Source organism: Seriola aureovittata, chromosome 7, assembly GCF_021018895.1.
Source record: "Seriola aureovittata isolate HTS-2021-v1 ecotype China chromosome 7, ASM2101889v1, whole genome shotgun sequence".
In the NCBI taxonomy this organism is placed as follows: Eukaryota; Metazoa; Chordata; class Actinopteri; order Carangiformes; family Carangidae; genus Seriola; species Seriola aureovittata.
The window spans coordinates 24,607,133-24,628,869 of NC_079370.1; the positions used below are offsets into that span (position 1 = coordinate 24,607,133).

At 39.6% G+C, this 21,737-nt stretch overlaps 1 protein-coding gene across 3 annotated transcripts in view; it reads left to right on the plus strand.

Annotated features, from left to right (window-relative positions):
* The window catches only part of LOC130172703 (intermembrane lipid transfer protein VPS13B-like), a 322,841-nt gene that overhangs the window by 28,442 nt on the left and 272,662 nt on the right, over positions 1 to 21,737 (plus strand). For all 3 annotated transcript variants that reach the window (XM_056381575.1, XM_056381576.1, XM_056381574.1), the window contains exons 5-12: positions 571 to 738; positions 2,893 to 3,074; positions 4,581 to 4,755; positions 10,681 to 10,958; positions 13,996 to 14,091; positions 15,357 to 15,479; positions 16,011 to 16,148; positions 20,017 to 20,104. In XM_056381575.1, coding sequence (XP_056237550.1) covers positions 571 to 738; positions 2,893 to 3,074; positions 4,581 to 4,755; positions 10,681 to 10,958; positions 13,996 to 14,091; positions 15,357 to 15,479; positions 16,011 to 16,148; positions 20,017 to 20,104 — 1,248 coding nt within the window. The remainder of the gene's footprint in view (positions 1 to 570; positions 739 to 2,892; positions 3,075 to 4,580; positions 4,756 to 10,680; positions 10,959 to 13,995; positions 14,092 to 15,356; positions 15,480 to 16,010; positions 16,149 to 20,016; positions 20,105 to 21,737) is intronic.

The window sequence follows — 21,737 nt, forward strand, 5'->3', positions numbered from 1 at the left end:
GTCACTGGTACTGAGTCTAGACTTTCAGAGAATGTATCTCTGGATTTTACTCTTTTACAGGGTATCAACACTAAGTTGATGTGTCATGATATACTCAGTTGGCAGCTAGTTTACACCTAACTAAAATTAATGCAGTCTAATATGACAGTCCTGCAATAAATTCTCCCTTGATGAAGGTTATAATGTTCAGTTTTTATTGAGGTGTTGATTCAACTTTATGGTCATTTTGGAGGCTGCAGTTTGTGGTGCTGTTGAATTGTTTCTATTATTTTGTCCACCCCATTTATAAACAACAGAAATTCTGTCCTTCAAAATTGTTATAGTTGAGTCAACACCAATTCATATAAAAACGAACATTATGAAAGTGGGGTGTATTGCAGAACTGTGGTATTGGACTACATTGGGTAAACTAGGTGTACCTAATAAACTGCCAACTGAGTGCATATGTTAGTGGATATATGCTTATATAGCTACTATGCCCTCCTGTGTACACGTTTGTCTCTTTAAAATTAGGTATGCCTTTTGTGTGCAATGTAACATGTTTCTGTATGTTTGCTTATTTGTTTGTAGGTTACGTGCAGAGTCTGATCAGGCGTGTGGTGAACAATGTGAATATTGTGGTGAACAACCTGATCCTCAAATATGTGGAAGATGACATCGTGCTGTCGGTCAACATTACCTCAGCAGAGTGCTACACTGTGGACGATATGTGGGAGAGGGCCTTCATGGACATCACTGGTGAGCAATGGCTGCTTACATTCCTTGGTGGTGGGATTAACTAGTAAATCCACTAAGACAAGAACCTATATACTACAGTAAGTGTTCAATTTTGGTAGTTCAAACAAAGGTCAAACAGACATCTCAGACACATTTAAACATGGCTATTTGTTTAAATGTCAGCTGCCAGAGTAGTCTCATATTCAGACTCTTGATAAACTCCACAGTGTAATTGGAGCATGTGTGGGTCCAATGCAGAGTAGGCTCTGACAGAAAAAAGTTCACATTTAAAAATACAGAAGATGGATGAGATGGGGAATTTTAACCCTGGGAATGCCACTTGTGAATAGAACAGTAGGAAATTCTATCCTTTTGGGCCCTTGCATTTAATGGCTACCTGGTTCATGTGTCTTTCTTTTTTGGTTTTAACTCTTGAAGGTAGTGGAACTACAGTAATTAACTGAGTTCTTAATGTTAACAATTATATCAATATTAGCTCAATTTTAAACACTCTTGTCAGTTATAAAGTTGTGGACCAAGCATTTATTTTCCTTGTAAAAACTGACAACATGCACATCATTATTATGCATGTTTTAAAGAATAAAGTCTATCCCATACAGCTACACATGGACTGTCAGAAGCAGATGTTCAACTATGTACAGACAATGATCACTTTGAGCGTAGACAGGGCAGAACCTGAAAGTCAACTCTCTAATTAATCTGCACTGTTTGTGTTGTCAAGACATCAACCTGATATCTGCCGACATCTGGCTAGGTAGCGTTAGCTCCCTGGTATTGTCAGCCTTAGTAAAGTAGAATCCACAAACTGATCACTGAACTTCCATTGCTTCACATCTTGTAGTCAGAGATAATATCTCTTCTACAAACACAAACCAAGAGCTCAGATAAGTCTTTTTTTTCAGTCTATCCCTCTTGTAGATGAGATCTTGTTTGCTCCATGATAGCTAGAGTCAGCTGGACTGTGGTGGATCTGTATAGACTGTAACTGTTCACAGTTTACGAGACTGTCAGTACTCAGTGCGGCTCATATATCCAGCTATGATCTATGTTACTTTTAGATTGATAAGATTAGATTGATAAGAATTGATAGTGTATGGTTCAAATAAAAATTGCATCTAATCGGAATATGTGTTTCCATTTCTATCCATTGCACTTAGAAGCTGTCACTCACTAGAAACTCCTGGGTTTCTCATCTTACTGCCAGAGAATTAGTTATTTTAAACTTGAACTGCCATCATAACTTTGAAGAAAGGACTTGTTCTTTATAGGCTCACACAAGCCTATATCAACAAAGAATCTTGAAGTGGTCATTTTCAGTCATTGTTATCACTGTGGAATTTCTTGTTATTCTAATACATAAGGCAAGAAGTGGCTAGATTAATAGTTACTTACAGTTTAGAGAACAAAATAATTCTGGGAATGATGAGTCCTGTTATCAGTGTGTTGGGGGTGAGTGACTCAGAGACAGTGGAGAATCTGATCATGTGTCATCCAACACACACACACACACACACACACACACACACACACACACACACACACACACACACACACACAAAAACCACTTGGTCGCACCTATTGTGAATGTCACATTACACAAGAGGTCTGTGATGTCTGCTGAGTCTCATCTCCTTTGAATTTCTAGATCACAGATTATGAGGATTTATTTGTCATCTGTTATATGTTAATTGGTCAGGTGTTTGTGGTTTGTTGCTTGTTGCTTTTTTTTCCTTATCTATGTTTTCCATTTTTATACAAACTCTGTAAATTACTTATGTCTTTTCTTGATTATAGCTTATCTAAAAATAGGAGAAATATATCATTCATCAAAACTCAAATTTTAATGTTTTAATCATCGATGAACAAAACATCACATGCTCCACACAGTGAGAGAAAGTAAAAGTTGTCATCTTTGTCATAGCTGAGTTAGGAAATCCTATTACAAAGTGTCATCTCTACTGCCGGCCTGCTGACAGCGCTGTCAGCTGGACACTGGAGCTGAGCTCTCTGTCAGTGTGCATCATTGTGTTTGTTTGTGTTTAATGATACCTCCCAGCATGTTGACATGTTTATCGAGTGTCAAGCACAGATGGTCAACCTCTTATGTGTTCAGTGTGAAATTATCTATTTTAATTTTCTTTTCTCTCTGTGCAGCTCCAGAGCTGGTCCTAAGGAAAATGATCAACTTTGCAGACTGCACTGTGTGCTTAGACAAACGCAATGCAAGTGGCAAGATCGAGTTTTACCAGGATCCACTGCTGTACAAATGCTCCTTCAGAACACGCCTTCATTTTACCTATGACAACATCAATTCCAAGATCCCATCTGTCATCAAAGTGAGTATCTCTAAATTTTAGAAATAACTCGATAACTGCCATTATCTACCCAAAGCTCAAGATCAAGCAGTGTTCTATATGGGTTGTATTAATGTAATTTTACTATCGTCCAAACGTGTCACACATGCTAGCTAGAAAAGTTTAAATTTGTCCTAGCAGCAGACAGTTGTTAGAGGAACATGTAACTTACTTTTGTTAGGTTTGCTGTTCTCAAATCAATGGCAGAATAATGTATAAGTTCAGTCCATTGTTCTAATCCAGTGATGTTCTGGATATCTATGGAAAACAGCTGTTTTGTTTTGGCAAGATTTTTCTTCCTACACAAAACTACAAGATCATTTTACAGATAATATAATGTATTACTATAGTACCAGCAGTATTTGCTTTAGACTCAAGTGATCTCAGAGAGATTTGACTTTTATCTATATGAAAAATGACACTTTGTTTCACTGTGGTAGGTTTGAAAAAGCTACCCGAGAGAACCATGTGCTCTTCCCATCTAGTGCAATTCTAACAATGTTTGTTCAAAACCTGTTCAACCATGTTCATGTTGAACATCCAATCTAGACAACTATCTTTCATGTCATGAAACAACTGCTTTTGGATGACACCACCGATGTTGAGAATCAATCTCAAATTAGCTGAATTTTGATATAAAAGCAACAGTTTTGTTTTGAAAAAAATGCTCCTCTCACAGGCAGTCACAGTCATTCTTCCAGTCATTGTCAGTGGAACAGTGGAAGATGTTTGTTGAAAATCACAGATTAGAGTCTTGGCTGTCTTGTTCCTTAATGTGGTAGCGATTTGTTTATGTAGTCAGATCTAAACTATTTGTGATGGAAAAAGTAACATAATTCTTTAGCTGTTGCATTTTTACCTTCTGGTTAAAATAATGGGCTTTTTTAAACCTTTGTAGGTTCTAGCCAGAAAATCTACTGTGACTGTCTGTGGTCTCTGTTTCTGTGTATTGCATTCGTCAGCTGTCCACCATAAAGTTACATCATGGTAAATTTACTTCAGTCCCATTTATCTGTTAAACTAATTTTCTCATCAGTCAGAATTAAAGTAGAACTGGCTCATTCCCATCTATATACAGTCAGACACAAGCTGGTTTAGCGATCATCAATAAGGTTTTCATGGTGTCTCATCAACAGAATCACACATGAAAGATTTGCCACATGTAGAATAGTTGTATGTTACAGCTTGTGAAGCAATAAAATAGATTATAGAAGTCCACTCTCGACTGTGAATCTTATGCTATTTATAATTCATTAACACTGTATAATACAAACCCATGTCTTCTACATGCAGCAGTCAGCTTCCAGGGGAATCCATACTAGTTCTTGTTCTGTCCTTTTTTTGTTAAATATTCCTCTTCACATTATGTAGGAACCCACCACAAGTGGTTGGGACTGTAGCCCATTTCACATCTAAACATATAATTTAACAAATCGAATTTCAAAATTTAAACCTTCTCTTACGCTTTTCTTCCCTATGTTTTCTCAGATCCAGACCATGGTGGAGAGCCTGAAGTTGTCCATCACTGATCAGCAGCTACCAATGTTTATCCGCATTTTACAGCTGATTATTGCCCTCTACTATGGGGAAATCGGAGGACACAAAGAGGGCGAGGGAGAAGATGGCAGTGGTCATGTCAGGGAGGCTGTTGCAAGTTTACCTGGTGAGTGAGCTCTCTTCAATGACAGTTCTTTCTCTAACCCTGAGAATATTTTATCTCTCTTTTGTTTTTGTTTTTTTTGCTTTCTAAAAAAACTCTGCTCTGCTTTTTTTTGGATGGGATTATATTTGTTTTTAAAAGATCTGAGCCATGTTTGTTTAGAGCTGTTTCCAGATGAACTTGATACTTGATGACTAGCACTGGCTAGAACTTGCATATGTAAGTATATTAAGCTGTTTTGCTTTATTTATGTGTTTGAATGTTTGCTTTTTATTTATATGTTCACCTACAAAATTGTGAATGAAGCAGTCATCCTCTTGTTATGGCTGAGGGTTCTCCCTTGTGCTGAAAATACTGTGCTGTAGCTGTATATGTCCAACCGTGCACCAAGTAAGGACATGGACCAAAAAATTAATCGAAATGTCCCTGTGATGGCCTTAATTTTTCTAAAGCCATCATTCTGCTCTATCAATATCAATTTAAACAGCTTTTGTTTGTCAGTATGGTTCCTGCAGCAGTCATTTCTCAAACAAAGCTCTGAAGTGGTTAATAGGCCATTCTACCATGCACGAGGCTTTGAACTTTTCCTTAGACAGCTCATGATGCTCTGCATGTTGCCTTGTTGTGTTCAGGGGCTATGTCTGTCCATATGCTGCTGTTGTTCCTAAATGGGACATTTAACATCACTTTGACCATGGTGTGCGCTCCTCCTGCTTTTTCCACAAACAAAAGCCAGAGCGTGTAACTGAACACAGACTGTTGTCGTCAGGCCTGATCCCCTCCATGTGGATAGAGGCAGGAGAGAGGAGGATGAAGGGAAGAAATAAGGATGAATCAAACACAGGCCCATCTCTGTCTTTCTGATTGGAGCACCATAGGAAATCACACTCCACACATCCACGAGCTGAGCAAAATACACACATGCAGCTGGCTTCTCTCACATACCACATACACTCACCGAGCACTATGCACAACCACCTGGAGGTTTTGTGCTCATAAAGTGTACATACATACACACACACACACAAACACACACACACACACACACACACACACACACACTCTCTCTCCCTCTCTTGCTCACACACACACTCTCTCTCTCTCTCTCTCTCTCTCTCTCTCTCTCTCTCTCTCTCTCTCTCTCTCTCTCTCTCTCTCTCTCTCTCTCTCTCTCTCTCTCTCTCTCTCTCTAATATATGTACATAGACAATATACTTTTTTATACCTGCAGCCAACCCTTAAAAAAAAACACACATTATTCCTCATCTCATCTCTCCCCAACTGCTCACCCGCATCCCAGCCAAATAGAACAGGATCAAGTCTCAAGTCCCGCTGGGCTAAATCAGCCTCTGTAGCACCAGGAGCAAATTATGGTGGAGGGGAAGTGGTGGGCAGAGGGGAAGCAAGCAGCCCAACACAAAACAGCCCATTTGCTTACTCCCTCTTACTTGCTCCCTGTCTGTTGGCCTGGGACTTTTACTGCGAGTTGGCGCAGCTTCCAGTTTGGTGTCCCATGCCAGATGTAAGAGTCAGTGTCATGCTACTGCTATGTGGAGCCTCTGAGAATGAATTAATATCCCATCACAAAAATATACAAGAGGGGACCAGCTCTTGGAACCTGAGCGCCCCAGATCTTGTTATGCTGGAAGTAATCGACAGAGTGAAGAAGCTGAAGGGGGGCTGTGTGTGTGTGTGTGTGTGTGTGTGTGTGTGTGTGTGTGTGTGTGTGTTGGGAGGGGTTTGGGCTTGTTCATGAACATATGGTTTTCAGTGTATTCATTTTAGATTTAAGTAATAAAGCTGAATTTTTTTGGATAATAGTAGCAGACTTACTGCTCAAATGATTTATTTATAATAAGAAAATATAATGTTTCTTTCTTAACCAGTACAGAGTGCAACATTAACATGTTGCAACATTAACAGTAACATTCATGTATGTTGACACTTATAGTGACTGACTTGGCTTACATGCATATTTATTTTTAGTCAGTTGTAGTTTGTAGGAAACAATCATTGTCACATGATTGCTGGAACATGATTCCAGTATTGTACATAGCACTTCATCACATTCACTTCATTTCCCATAGGCTCCTCGTGGTGAGTCTCTGTTGTTGTATATTGTGGCTCTATTTTTGTGTTTGTTTTTTTTTTTTTTTTTTTTTTTGTTTTTTACTCATCTTTACAAAATGTGTGTGTGTGTGTGTGTGTGTGTGTGTGTGTGTGTGTGTGTGTAGATATGTGGACATAAAATTGAGGCAAGAGTAATGGATTCAGTCTGGATCCACTCTGCGCCGTATTAATAAGCCGTGACTTTCAATTGAAAGCGGTTCATTCTAGAACATTTCAAAGGGAATATTAATTTTTCCCCCATGTGAAGGTGTTTTTCTTTTTGCCAATTAACAAAGTGGAAAAAGTCTTGTAATGTGTTTATGTTCCCATGATTCACTGTGGCTGCATGTTCTTGTTTGAATCTCTCTCTTTTAGGTAAGAGCCAATGTCTCATTAATGAAAAGCACTAATAGGTGAATGGTGCAGGATACTTGTGTTTCACTAACCAAAGCAAACTTCCAGTCAGGAATAGACGGGTAGTTTTCCTACTGTCTGATATTCAATGATGTCACTGAAATCTCAGCAGTTGGAAACATAGATGACTAACATTCTTGAATACACCAGCTGGTCACGGCAACGAAAGCTGTATGGTTTCAACAAGTATGTGAAGAATTATGAACTGAGTTGTGTGTGTGTGTGTGTGTGTGTGTGTGTGTGTGTGTGTGTGTGTGTGTGTGTGTGTGTGTGTGTGTGTGTGTGTGTGTGTGTGTGTGTGCGCGCTTTGGTATATGCGAGGATGTGTATGGGTGTCCAGAAGTGTTGTATGTTTGTCCAGTGGTGTATGTTGTCTGGTGTTTTGCGCTCTGTACAGTGTTTGTAGGAGAGGTCACTCTTTCTTCTGATGCTTATTGAATGGAATTGATCATCAGAATTGTATCTGCTAAATCATCTCCCCATTATAAACCTCCTGTAGCCCCCTTATGCTAGCCCAGTGACATGACAGGGCCTTTTTCATCAAGTTTTCACTTTTTAATATTGGTGTGGATGTTGCTGTTCAGGCTTGAGTAGTCTGAGGAAGAGCTTGAAATGTCACAGCAGCAAATAAAATCCTTTAACATGAGCTATTAGGTGTTGTCTAATTTAACTACTGCTAGATGTTTTTTTTTTTTTGTCTTTTTATCATTTTCTGCTGGGAGGTGATGAATACACATACAATTTGTGACTGGAAAAACTAAAAGTAGCTTTTGTGTTCATTTTTGGTGTAATGATGACGTATGGTATTCTGTGTCACGCATTACATTTTACTATAAGTTTTTGCACCTATGTGAGAGACTTTGAACATCTATCAAATTTAGCCTGAGTGTGTATGTATACACTTATGCCCCAAAACACGTGCATACTCAGCAGATACATAAGACAACATGCACAGAAGCCTTTGCTCAGTAGTCAGGTAACCAGTTCACCTCTCCCTCTATAAACATGGAGGGACATCTACTGGCCTGCGAGGGCACTGCCTTCCCTCCGTCCTCCCCTCTTACTGTCTCAATGTCACTCAGCTGTTCACTAACTTACACTCCCACTCTCTTGCTAGCTTAGACATACACCACTGCCTGGAGACTTTGGACTCATGGAAACCAACTTTGACCTTGACATATCCTATTACATAGTGCTTCTGAGCTCTGCGCATGGACATATGCACACACTGATATTGTTAGTTGTCTATGAAAAATATCCAGTCAAGCTTTGATTGCTTTCATGATAAAACATAAAATAGTTTTACTTCACACCTGTGTGGTCATAAAGCTTGACTCCACAGCAGCATACATTTTGGCCAGCCCCCATCACTCTCTGGGAATTTTTCAGTCACTTCTTTGGATTAATACTTCAAAGTCTCCTTAAGCCGGTCTGTTTTGATCACTTGATTGGTAATTGTGCTTTTATTTTGATTGCCCTGCAATTCAAATGTAGACTTCGTCAGGCTGTGACGTGAAGCGAAAGAGCTTAACTTGTTGAACTGACACCTCAAAGGCTTCATGGAGTGAAAACAAAAAGGAAAAATAGAGAAATGAGAGACAGAATCGGACAGGGAGGTTGTGTGTGTGTGTGTGTGTGTGTGTGTGTGTGTGTGTGTGTGTGTGTGTGTGTGTGTGTGTGTGTGTGGGGGGGGGGGTGGTGGGGGGGGTGGTGGTGGTCTAAAAAGCCATAACAAGGGATTTCCAACTGCCAATTCGCAAAGTGAAAGATTTAATTAAAATATGTCATAATTTTCACCGCCTTAGCCTCTGGGATTCCTAAGCTGTGACCTCACGGACAATATTGTTTTCTCACAGAGGACGTGAGGCCACGAGGAATGGGATTGCACATTCTTGTGTATTGACATCAGCTTCCTCTCTCCTAGTGTGTATGGAAACAGACACGATGGGATGAGTTCAGAGGTGGGGATCAGGGACTGCACTGGTGCATGGTGGTTTGGGGAACCTGTGAACCCCCAGATGGTTTGCTAAGAAACAGGAGAAAGATAATAGTGAATGAGTTTCACCACACATCTGTCTGTCTTTTGTTACACACACCATCAACATGCCAGTCCACTGACTTTCATCCCATTGGTCATCCAAGTACTTACCATTTTTGCTAAAGTTTTCTCTTGCTGACACAAGAACTGGCCCATTGACAGCCTTTAGCTTCTGTTTATCTTTAACCCCAGGACTTTTCCAAAGCCTCTTTGTCCAGGCTTTGTCACATATGTCTAGGCAGTCTAGCCTCATCCACTCAGCCTCAATCTGCTTTCCTTACTACTTTCTACATTATCCTCTTCACAAGGTGTGAGGCCTGTGCCTTACAGTAGCTCATGCTCCAGTCAACCTCTTGCACTTTGTCTAGGCGCAGAAAGTGTGACCAATCACCCCACTTCCTCCAGCTTAGTTTGTACAGTCCTGCAGGCAACCATTCCGCACCCCAAGCCAAGCTCTGCATGTGCTGATGGCTCATAGCTACCTAGCCTCCCTTTTGGCTCCCATTTCAGCCTATTGGCCCTATACAAATATGTGACCCAACCCCTTGCTGAATGCATTTGTGGATGTGGCCTTTGCTGTTGGGTCCAGCTAAGACAACCCTGACCACAGTGATCCACTGGGCCCAGTCAAGGCTCACCTCTGTCAGGATCCTGGCTGACAGGCTGTGCCCTCTGGCCTAGCCTGGAATGGACTTCCCCTCCCTCTCTCTGTAGAGTTCATGCAGCAGTGAGTTCATGCAGCACTAAAATACTTGCACACCTGCATGCTGGAGCATTGGCAGCAACTACTGTGAAACTGCCTTGGTCTGTGCTGTTTTTGTGCGTTCACTTGACAGCTGAAACAACTTGCTTGTATTAAACTACCCTGAAGGCATGGACAAATTAATTTAGTGTGCTGCATTGGGCACAGACACTTCCATTATCAACACTTTTTTCTGTTTGACCAGATTTATCTGCTGGAGTTAAAGCATACTGAGAGGGAATTGAGTGTTTTTCATCTGATCCCTGATTTTAATGTAATTTGAATTTGGCAACACTATTGTGTACAAATACAGCACATTTGTTCCTTTCACAAGACAATGGCCCTCTTTTTTTGTAGGATTCTTATTTAGGATAAGTATACATGTTTTTTTGTTTTTTTTTATTAAATCTACATTGTGTGCACCAAATCTTCTGTAGGTCTGGAAGTGTAGGTTGTAACTGCCTAAATATATATCTTAAGCACTGTGAAAAGACTTGAAGTCTTCTTGGAGTAAAAGCAGACCTACAGGCACTAGCCCTGAATTTTTTCACATCACTATTTAAACTACATAAAATAATCTGCTTATATTTGCATTATAACTAACTAAGACTTCTTTCCCCTTCAGGGATGGATGTGGATATGGAAAGCCAGGCCTCCAGCCAGTTCTCCAGCACAGACCTCTACATGCAGTCTGGGAGTCCTGAAGAGGCAGACCAGGGCTGGGTGTCCTGGGCTTGGTCATTTGTCCCAGCCATTGTAGGCACAGAGGAGGAGGAAAGCGAGGAAGGCCTCTACCAGCAGAGAGAGACAGGAGGCATCCCCAACAACCCCCAACAACACACACACAAAGATCCCATTGTTTCCATAGGCTTCTACTGCACCAAAGCTTCTGTCACCTTTAAGGTATTTGAGCTGTTTATCACCATAAATGATTTCTTTACTAAATCATTACTAAATGTTACACAGCGGCTGTAATGTTTACCAGCAGACACTGGGTGAACAATAGTTTCATGTCTCTGTGAACAAGGAAACCCATGATCAACTTAATGTCTGTACTGTCATTTTCAGCACAACTTTAAAGTTAGAAGTATTCTGCATTACACTGACATTAAGTAACTGGTATGAATGTGATTTAGATTTGCTTTTGAAAAAATAAGATGTATGTCAGATAAACATGCATTATATACAGAGCCAAAAAATTACTTTTCCATGTCCAAACAAACGTCACAGTATGGAGGAGTTAAGAATATGAATGTCTTAATGTCTATTACACGAGGGGTTTTCATGGTAAGTCAGAAAAGTCTTATTCTGATATGGATAGTCTGCACATAATGATATTTAATGTTGATTTAGAGTTTCCTGATTTGAGATATGATTGTGTTAAGTTATTTTTTTCCCTTGCTACATTATTGTTTATTTACTTCTTTTTGTGGTCATTATGAATTTGAGTCTTAAAGGACAGCTTGATCCTCAGGAAGTTTCAATCCTCTTTGTCTCTGTGTGCGGTACATGGGAGGGTAGTTTAACCGCTAACTGGTGTCTCGGGTCACGTTAATGTCTTAAACATTATACATGGTATGATGACTATTCAGAAATGGATCCCAAACTTTAATCCTGCCTGCTCACACTCAGAATAGTTGGAATTCATCTGCGTTTCCCCTCAGGTTCAGGCTCCTCAGATCACATTACTGCTTGCGTGTGTGCTTGCGTGTGTGCTTGCGTGTGTGCTTGCGTGTGTGCTTGCGTGCGTGCATGTGTGTGTGTACTTGAAAGTGTGTGTGATCAGTGAAGGGGGAGGTATGTCAGACAGACCTTGGTGCTTTTCTAATAATGTTTAAATTGTTCCTGCATTGTTTGAGTTCTTTTAATCAATTAATTGCCTCTCATCTGGAGTAATTGCAGACAGCTGAAAGGATGGTTTTTTAAACGTTCTCGTTGCTTTCCTACAAGGAAGTATTTAGTTTGAGGGAATTTCATGTCTTTGAACAGCCACTGCCTGAACCTGAATTTGACATGCACGTGAAATCAGAGAGGTATTTTTAGATTGCTGACACATTACTCCCCAGATCTGTTTGATCAGAGAAATTGGCAGTACAGTTTAATGACTTTTACACACATAATGCATAGTTTAGCACTGACCATTTGTTCCCCTTTTCATTTTTGCACACCTGCCAAACTTTCATTGCTTTGCCAGACTTCATGACATATTTCGCTTTAAGAAACTTTGTTTCTTTATTTTTGGTATTTTCATTTATTTCAAATAAATACGATTTCTAGTGTTCTTATTCAACTTTTCCATCAGATCTTTGATAGTGGGTTATATTTCTGAGAAATGGACATGAAGATAAAGTATCTCAATATCCACATCCAACAATATAACATTTTCAAGATGCTTCATAAAGAATCATTTCATTTGTGTTGGACTCGCAAAGCCGTTAAATGGGCCGAAATACAATAAAGGAGACGTAGCAGGGAAAGTAGTAGTAGCAGGAGCTCTGTGGATTACTGGCCATATTAAGCATTTGTTTTGGAGTTCCAGTGCTACACTGCTCTTCTGTCCTTTCTGCTGTGTTGATTCAGGCTTAGGGACAGTTAGAAAATGCCTCACCATCTTAGCTTGGACAATGCCATGGTGGCCATATTGTTAGGTGATGAACATTGATGTTAGTAGGCTCTACCTGACTGGTAGTTATTGAGTGTCTGTGCCACTGTGATGTCAGAGCAATTCTTAGGCAGATAATTTAATGTCTTTGCTCACTGCTGATCCCAGGAACATGGTGGTTGGGTTGGGGTGGTCCCTGCATGTGAGCAAACCATCAGAATCCAAACCATCAGAATCGAAAGAGGGAAGGGAGCTTCGGTGAGAGAGTCTGCTCCATCACTAGGGATAATAAGGCACAGCTGCCTGTTGCTCTGCACCTGCTTCCTGTGTTAAAGTTGAATGGGTTGGGGCCTGCACAGTTCTGCTTTACACCCACAGTTTTTAGACTGGCCAACCTCAAAAGCATCAGAGCTATATACCCTAATCAGCCAGTTTTGACCAGTCTCTCTTTCTCTCTCTCTCTCTCTTCTCTCTCTCTCTCTCTCTCTCTCTCTCTCTCTCTCTCTCTCTCTCTCTCTCTCTCTCTCTCTCTCTCTCTCTCTCTCTCTCTCTCTCTCTCTCTCTCTCTCTCTCTCTCTCTCTCTAATTAATTCTCTACAGAATTAATTGAATTGAACAATGGCTTATACATTATCATTTTTATCCTTGGTATCTTTAGAGCTTTAGTCATTTTTGTTAACCATCTCCAATAAAGCCAGAGAGGGCCTCCCCTAAAATCAGAGAGGGAGTGGCTGTCATGTGGTTTGATGAATGTCTTTGGCCAGAGTCCAAAGTTGGAAAAGAAAACGACCAAAAAGTCCCAAGGCTGGTATCCAGTCTCTGATCTAAGAAAATGTCATCTGTCCTTGTTTGGATGTTTTTGTTTCTGGTTTTAAGCATTATTTTTCAGGGGCCTCATTGCCCCTTACATCCCAAGACTTGCATAGCTTTTGTTTATTTTTCAAATCACGTATCTGTTTCAGCAGTGAATTGTGGGTACACACGCACACACAAAATGAGACATATGCTTTCCAGTTCTTAGTGTTGAATTTTTGTGACATTATTTTCCTTCTTTTTTTCTCAATATTTTCAGGTGCTAAAATCTCTTCTAAACTCAACTAGTGTCGCACACTTTTAGCTAGTTTTGATCTAGTTTAATGATCTTTGACTTTTTGGATCCAGTGCTACACAAAACCTTAAATGTAACACAAAATTAGTCTTCAGTTTTCATGGTCTATGTATTTTTTTGACACCTGTTGCAGCATTTTACTTGAAGTTAAATTTGAGTAGTATTTTTCCCTCTGAAACAAAATAGCTTTGACTGCTAAGTTATGTATTTGTTTGATCATTCTGTCTCAGCTAACAGAGACCCATTCAGAGAGCAGCTACTACAGTCCTCAGAAGGTCAAGTCCAGAGAGGTCCTGTGCCTGGAGCAACAAGGAATCACAATTGAGGTAAAACTCTACATCTTAATTCTTACTTTGTATCCAGAAATATGTCAGTTGTAATAAGGATGGACATGATTTATGGATTTAGTCTTTTACTGCTTTATATATATTGCAAATTTTAATCAATAAATTGTCTACATTTAACTAACTAACCAAATAGCCTCACGTCCAGTCCAGATGTCAGAAATTCTTACCTGGTCCTGTGTCCAACCGATTTTACTGGAGATATATGCAATTTTACCCACTTGGTGAGCAATCTTGTAACTCATCACGGCTAGAACAGACGAATAAAGATCTCTGTCTGTCCTTTTGATCCTCCATTATAATTATTATCTCCTTATTTACTTTTGGAGAGGTTCCTTTTAATTCCCTCTCCAAGTACATTTATAAAGCCCCTCCAGGTCACTAATCTGTGGTCTTTTGTGAACACAGTGGAATCTGTGTTTGAGTCGAGCCCAAGTCTGATCATTTCCGCGTTTCCCCCTCGGTGTAGAAAATATTTTTAAAACCTTTTTCTCTGATTACCTGGTTGGAGTAGGAAAGGGGTTTTCTGCTCCTAAGCTTTCTACCAGATGTGAGAATTCTGAGAGATTTCCAATTCCAATTTCTGTAATTTATGCTTTTGCTGGAAGAGAGAGAAAGCAGTCTGAACTGGGACCAAAAGTGAGAGCATTGAAAGGCAAAGAGATGGCTAGTAAAACAGGGAAAACTAAGCCTTGTAATTATTTTGTGGTGAAACGTAAAGGTTTATTGGATTGCTCTCTGTTTAGCTGTCTGCTGGGTAAAGCAAAGACATGGTGGGTGAGGGACAACCACACCTCGATGGTTACAGGGGCTGCTGGAGTGCTACCACACACACATGCACACACCACTCTCAAGGGAAAATGGAAGCTGTCTGTCCCCTCTGAAATGAGCCCAGAAACCAAAGTCATGGTGGAGAAGCTTGTTTGTGATAAGGCCTCAATAAAATGAGTTTTTGAGTTTATGTTTTTATTGTGATGTAAAAAGGTAATTCAGCCTAACTATTTTTTTTTAAGTATTGCACTGTTACTAATACAGTTCTGGGTGTTCTCTTTGGAGAGGGAAGGATTCTGAATCTGGCGTTTTCCCCTTGTGTTCAGGTTTAAATTACCTCACGCTGTCACATCCTCAAGTCTCCCCTCAAATGTCTTTACCATCCAGCCAAGCCTATTAATATTTATTTTATTTAATTGATAGGTTTCCTGTTTAAAGAAAATGGTTAAACTTTCTTCCTCCGGTCTTTATTCCAGGTTCTGATGATGGGGGAGCCCTTTTTCGATTGTCAGATTGGCTTTGTGGGCTGCCGGGCTCTGTGCCTGAAAGGCATCATGGGACTACGGGATTTTGAGGAAAACATGAACCGAAGTGAAGAGGTAAAAACAGAATGAAAAATGAAAAAAGGCGGAAAACGAGTGAGAAAGATTAAAAGAGAATTTAAAAGCCAGGACAAGTGTTTACTGACACCTAAATCAGTTTCCTGGTGCCTCTTTTGCACCTTAGAGCTTTCAGAAGATGGTAGAGACGTGATATGATTTGTTTATGGAATACAAGTATAGTGTGTATATATAGAGTGATCCAGCTGCTTTTTGTCATTCACCATAATGTTTTGCCACATACAGTACATTGGTTTTGGGTGGCTTAATTGAAATCAATGTATTTCATCAACTGTGTTACTATGTATTTTTAATTGATATTTTTCAATAGTTATTTTTTTAAATTGTGCAACAGCAAATTAGTTAATAGTTTGGAAATACATCTGGATTTGAATAATATCCAGAAAAGATTTTTTTTTTTTAAAGTAGTTTGAGTTGGATTGGGTTTTTTGTATTTCTTGCATTCTTTGAGCACACTCTCCTTCATACCTCTCCTCATTTTCCTCTTTTCTTTTCCCTGTGTCTCTTTAGGACGCAGTGTTCTTCAGCTGTGGGGACAGCCTAAGCAGTAAAGGAATGACTTATCTTACCAACTCTCTCTTTGACTACCGCAGTCCAGAGAACAACGGAGTGAGGGCTGAGTTCATCCTGGATGCCGCCAGTCACAAGGTCACTAAATGAGATTCTAGACTTCTAGAAGTACCCATCCCCAATACTAAAGTACAAAAGAATATAGTTCCCAAATATTTCTTTTTGTAGTTTAAGACACTGCCTTTGCTTGGATGGCCAAAAATCACTATGTGTAAATACAGTAGTAAGACCATGCATATCACATTCATGTCCACAGAGAGCATCTACCTCAGAGAAGCTACACAGCTACAGCAGAAAAAACAGTTTCCCTATAGTGAATCCAGCAAACATAAGGTTGTTTGTGACATATATAGTATATTCACAACAAAGCTGGATGGACTGCAACAGCAGGACCAGCCCTATAATTATGAATGTCTGTGACTGACTGACTGACTGACTGACTGACTGACTGACAGAGTTGAGTGATCATAGTGTCCCCATTGGCCATTGCTCTTGAATGAATTGGCGCAAACAGTTTCCATTAGTGGGGCGTTTACAGCCCGCAGTGTATTTTTTTTGGGGGGGGGGCACCTTGTCCACATAGAGAATTGCTTTTAATGCCCATTCTCGTGTCAATGAGTAGCAAAGAGATGGAGGAGCATTTTGTTACCCAGAGGTAGGCTGTGTGCTGTTTGAGAGACAAAATAAGAACATTCTTTCTGAGTGATCGTTTTACAAATAAATATAGCTGAAATCACAGCACAGTATTTTTATTTGACTTATGTGTTTGGTGATTTTTGTCAGACGCTGTTGTGGTTATAGAATCAGGATTTTAGCTGCAGAAGAGCAACAGCTTGGAAATGGCTTAGCATGTAGACATAATGGGCCATGTTTCAGTCACTATTTCAAACTTGTTCTGTTGTCTGTCTGACAACAAAACAAAAACATGTAAATGAGAAAAACTTATTTGTGAATTCAGCTGTATTAAAATACTGTATATGTGAACACAGTGAGGAGGAGAGAAGCAAACGGATGAAGGGCTAAAACTGGCTGACACTATGCAGAATGCTAATAGGGCGCGATGATCTCAGTTGTTTACAGTGGTGCCACAAAAGTTTTCAAATCTGTCCTACATTGACCATACACAGTCCAGCCATACCATAGGTTTTGACCTAGTATTGTTTTCAGAGGACTAACCACAAAGCATTCAAAAGGCACCCACAAAAGTGATAGCAGAGATTAAAGCATATGGCAAAAATTAAGCAGTCAGTTCCAAGCCAGACCAACAATCAACCCAACACACACCTCACAGCTGGGCAGGCAGGCCTACACAGTAACATACTTATTTGACCAACAACAACACTCAAAAAAAAATGTATTAATTAAATGCATTAATTTTGCTGTTTACATGAACAGCACCTGCCATTGACAGTCCTCACAAAATGAAACATCTGTGGTGTTCTGGTTGTCAGGCATTTGAGATGACCTCAGCTGCTGAGAAAACAAATAAATTCTAAGCCTTATTCCTCTTTATTTTCAGATATATAAAGCGTTTACTGAAGGCTCATCACTGCCAAAAAGACAACAAATGAACACAGATCAATTTGGATATGGCATGTTAGTGGAAGTAGCATGCTAAAGCAAGCACACTAATTACTTTGCTGATAGTAGTTTATCTGGGTCAGTAAACATCAATCTTATAATTGCACCTTAATTTCTTAAGGTTTCCTTTGAAACAACTGCAGTACAATGCGGTATTTAGCGATGTCTGGCGGTTCTAAGTTCATACAATATTTTGTCCTTTTTAGCAATCAGTAATTTTTGTTCTAAATAAATCATTCTTTTTATCCCTACCAGTTTGATTATTTCTGTCAGTCACCCTGCAGTAAAGAATTGTTGCTGCTATCTAAGTAGTAGTGTTAAAGCCATTATTCCTGATAACTCTCAGCTCACTTCATCAGCCTCACAGCTCTAGTGTTGACTTTGCTAAGAAATGTTCATGACCCTCAATGAAGCAATTGTTTGGAAATCCATCCATCCATCTACTCATAGTTGATAGTAGAAGAGTCAAAGGTTTAGTGGTACTTCATTAGTGGTTTTGAAACCAGCTAATGATGCTTTGATCCAAAAGCATGCCAGAGCCATTAGATATCCCCTAATAAATATTACTCATTAACCTGCCTGCCTGATAAGGCTCCATTGAAATCTCTGTTTAGAGAAGTAGTTGGTAAGTCTGGGGTGGAGATGTTAAGTGTGTGTGTGTGTGTGTGTGTGTGTGTGTGTGTGTGTGTGTGTGTGCGCGCGCGCGCGCGTGCGTGTGTGCGTGCGTGTGTGTGTCTTTAAGGGGCCTCATTCAATCTCTTTTTCTGTTTCTTTACTAAATCTCACTGTTTACTATGGTTTCTTGTGGAGTAGAAAAATACTTCAAATTATTGTTGAGGATAGGGTGAATAGCTCTTGACTTGCAGACAAATAAATGATTAGTTATGGTGTAACAATACACTGACACTCTTTTAGATCAAGAATAAGATAAATGTCCACGGTTTTACCCATATTTAGGTTTTATTTGTTGTAAATGTAAAGTCTGAATAATAACATATAATAATAAATCTTATTTATAGCACATTTTTCTAAACCCATGTGTACATATGTCTGTATATATACATATGTTTTAAGAAGAGATTTAAAAGAGGTCACTGATTCTGCTCCCCTGATTTCCACAGGCAGTTTGTTCCATATCTTCAGGGCTCTGAGTGCGAAAGATCTGTCACCTCTAGTTTTCAACCATGGCTTGGGAACAGATAAGACCTGTGCCTTAGGCCCCCAGGCTATGTACTGGCTGATATGTGACTGCATCTTGCTATCTTTGTGAATATTTCCAGAACATATCATAATTTTAGATTGGAATTATCAGCCATGATACCAGTCAGACAAGTTTCTTATGAAAAACTCATATCTTTTAGTAGATAAGATACATATTTCCAGTGGCATGCATCCAGGCACCAACTGATTTGTAATGATGAGGAAACTTTCACTGTAGCAATATCTTATTGCTCAATAAAGAACACTTTATATCTAGTAAATTACTTCCACATGTACTGTAAAGTATTTAAGAAATGGTTAGTTATACTAACTTATGCACTTTTAATTCTGTGCTCCTGCTCCTGAACCTGGAAATAAGTTATCATTTTTGCAGTTCCAGTTCCCTCGTCCTGAAATCGATTACTTTTTGGAATAGATTTTTGATTAGATGCCTGAAATAAAGTCTGTAGTTAATACAAGCTCAAGACATTTTCATGTTTTATTCTCAACATAAAATATGTCGTTTGATTTTCTTTTTGATCTTACCAGTCCTTTATAGCCTTGTTGTGTTTATGTTTGCGCCTTTGTAAACTAATGCTAACTTTCTAAGAGTAAAGGCTTTTATGCCAAATCAAATTATAAGTTTGGAAGCTTAATAGCGGTGACATTAAAGTCATGTGACCATGGTGTAGTTAATTTGTAGCCTAATATTAGCTTTTTACATCTGGCAACTGTATTTGGACTTCAGAAATCATAAAAGTGGTGTTCATTTATGAAGATTATCTTTCTGAACAAAAGTTGTAAAAATCATAAACTTTCGTTTGTCAAGAGTTTGTTATTTTCTGCACCCAAGCCCTCCCCCTGGTTTCCACAAAGCCAATGAGAAAATCCCACTGGCTTTGTGGGAGGCTAATGTCAGGGTTAGCCAACAAAAATATGTAATCCCTGCATCACTTTATAGTTTAGGATATTAGTAATATTGACTTGTAAAAAAAATGATATCCAACTAAATAGATCAGCCCCCTCAGTAACTCTTTTTTTTTTTTTTTTATCTCTGATTTGACCCCCTTTGCCATATCCACCATGACCCCAGTCACTGACACTCAATCAACTTGTTTGCTCCCTTACTGCTGAATGTTTACCTAATTCTACTTTTGTTTGACAGGAGACCTACACTGAGATAGCGGGCATGCAGCGCTTTGGTGCTTTCTATATGGATTATCTCTACACAATGGAGAACAGCAGCGGCAAAGGTATTGTCTAATTCATTCGTCCTCACAGAGATTGTTTGCTCACCTTGCCACCTCTTCTCTCTCTTTCTTTATGTCTGTCATGTTCTCCCGTTCGCTTCCTTGTTCTTCTTTTCTGTCTATCTAATTCTCTCTCGCGCGTTCTATGTCTTTCTCTTTCTCTTCTCCCCTCTCCTCTCTGTCAAACAAGCCCCTTGGAGACTTGAAGAAACAGCTTGTCTTGTTTGAGTCACAGCCACCTGGTCCTTGACCCTTCCTGTCCTCACTCTCACCCCAAACTTACCTGGAGGGCAACTGTCAGTAGTGTTTAGTCTGCGCTGACACGTATTTGAGTTTCTTTCTCCCCGCTGCTTGTTGAAACACTGTTTCCCCCCTGTCTCTTTACCTGTAAGCTGTTGAGAAAGTGAATAGGCTTCTCTTGCCTAATTAGGTGTCACTCTTCCTGGTAGAAGCCTTAAGACGGGCAGGATTTCTCATTCCTCAGCTGCAGCACTCAAGAATGTTTATTCAAGTCTGAAAGATCTGAAGTCCCCATTAAGAGATAAAGCGTTCTCCTTCAGTTTGAAATGTTAGATTTGGCCCACAAATGTCTCTGTGCTTTAGTGTGTCATTGTTGAGCATTTTATTTCAATGGTGCTGGAAAGCTGTTCTCTGTGTAACTATGACAGTGACACCTGACTGACATTCGCAAGTTTTAAGGTAAGAAAAACCTCTAACATGTTCTGCACTTAATGGGAAAACATCTGATTAATCCGAGATAAAATGCAGCCCCTTACGGTGTCTAATAGGTCTAAAGTATAATAGGATAGATATGGCCCTTGAATGTTATGCAAATGTGATATTAAATGATCCTGCTTCATGAAGTGGAAATGGTCAGTTACTTAGGCAGAAATTTTTGAGTATGTACTTCAGTTTCCTTTTTCAGTAATCTAAAAAAGAAGAAAGAAACAAAGATATATTTGAACCAGTTCAGTGACATGAACTGTCACCTGTGTTGTTTCACTTGCCTCCCTCTTTTTCTCTTTCATTTTACTTCTCTCGGCCTCTCTGTCTCTCTGACTAGGCTATTGTTTCATCCTACTTTCAGCTACAGATAATAATCTAAATTAAAAACAACATTGATACTGTCATCCTGAGATGTCAAAGTCATTTCTGACAGCAGGATAAGTGTCAGTCTCTTCTCCTGCGGGATGGTTGTGGTTACCCTTGACAATTGGAATGCTTGTCTTTTGTCAGTGTTTCTCTTCTTCTCGGATGTGGACCAGATCCAGTGTCAACCCAACAAATTATTCTCTATTGCTACGGAACTAACACAAACTCTGAGTCAACTGAAAACTAACGCACCCAGGCAACTCTCACCATTGACTTAATATTAAAGTAACACTGCAGATTAAAAATTCTTTTTTAAATCTTGGGAAATGAATTGTCTAAATCCTGGCTAATTTCCTCCTCATTCCACTGATCATTCTAACTGCAGCCATATGGTTGATATTAGGCCTAATCCATTACAGCCAAATCTCACTGAAGAAGGGAAGGGGAAGTGGCATTGCCCGTTGCCCTTTATAAATCTCCAAAATTCAGAGGGAGTTCCACCCCCATCCTCCAGCCCTTTCAGCAAAAAACGTTAAATTCATAG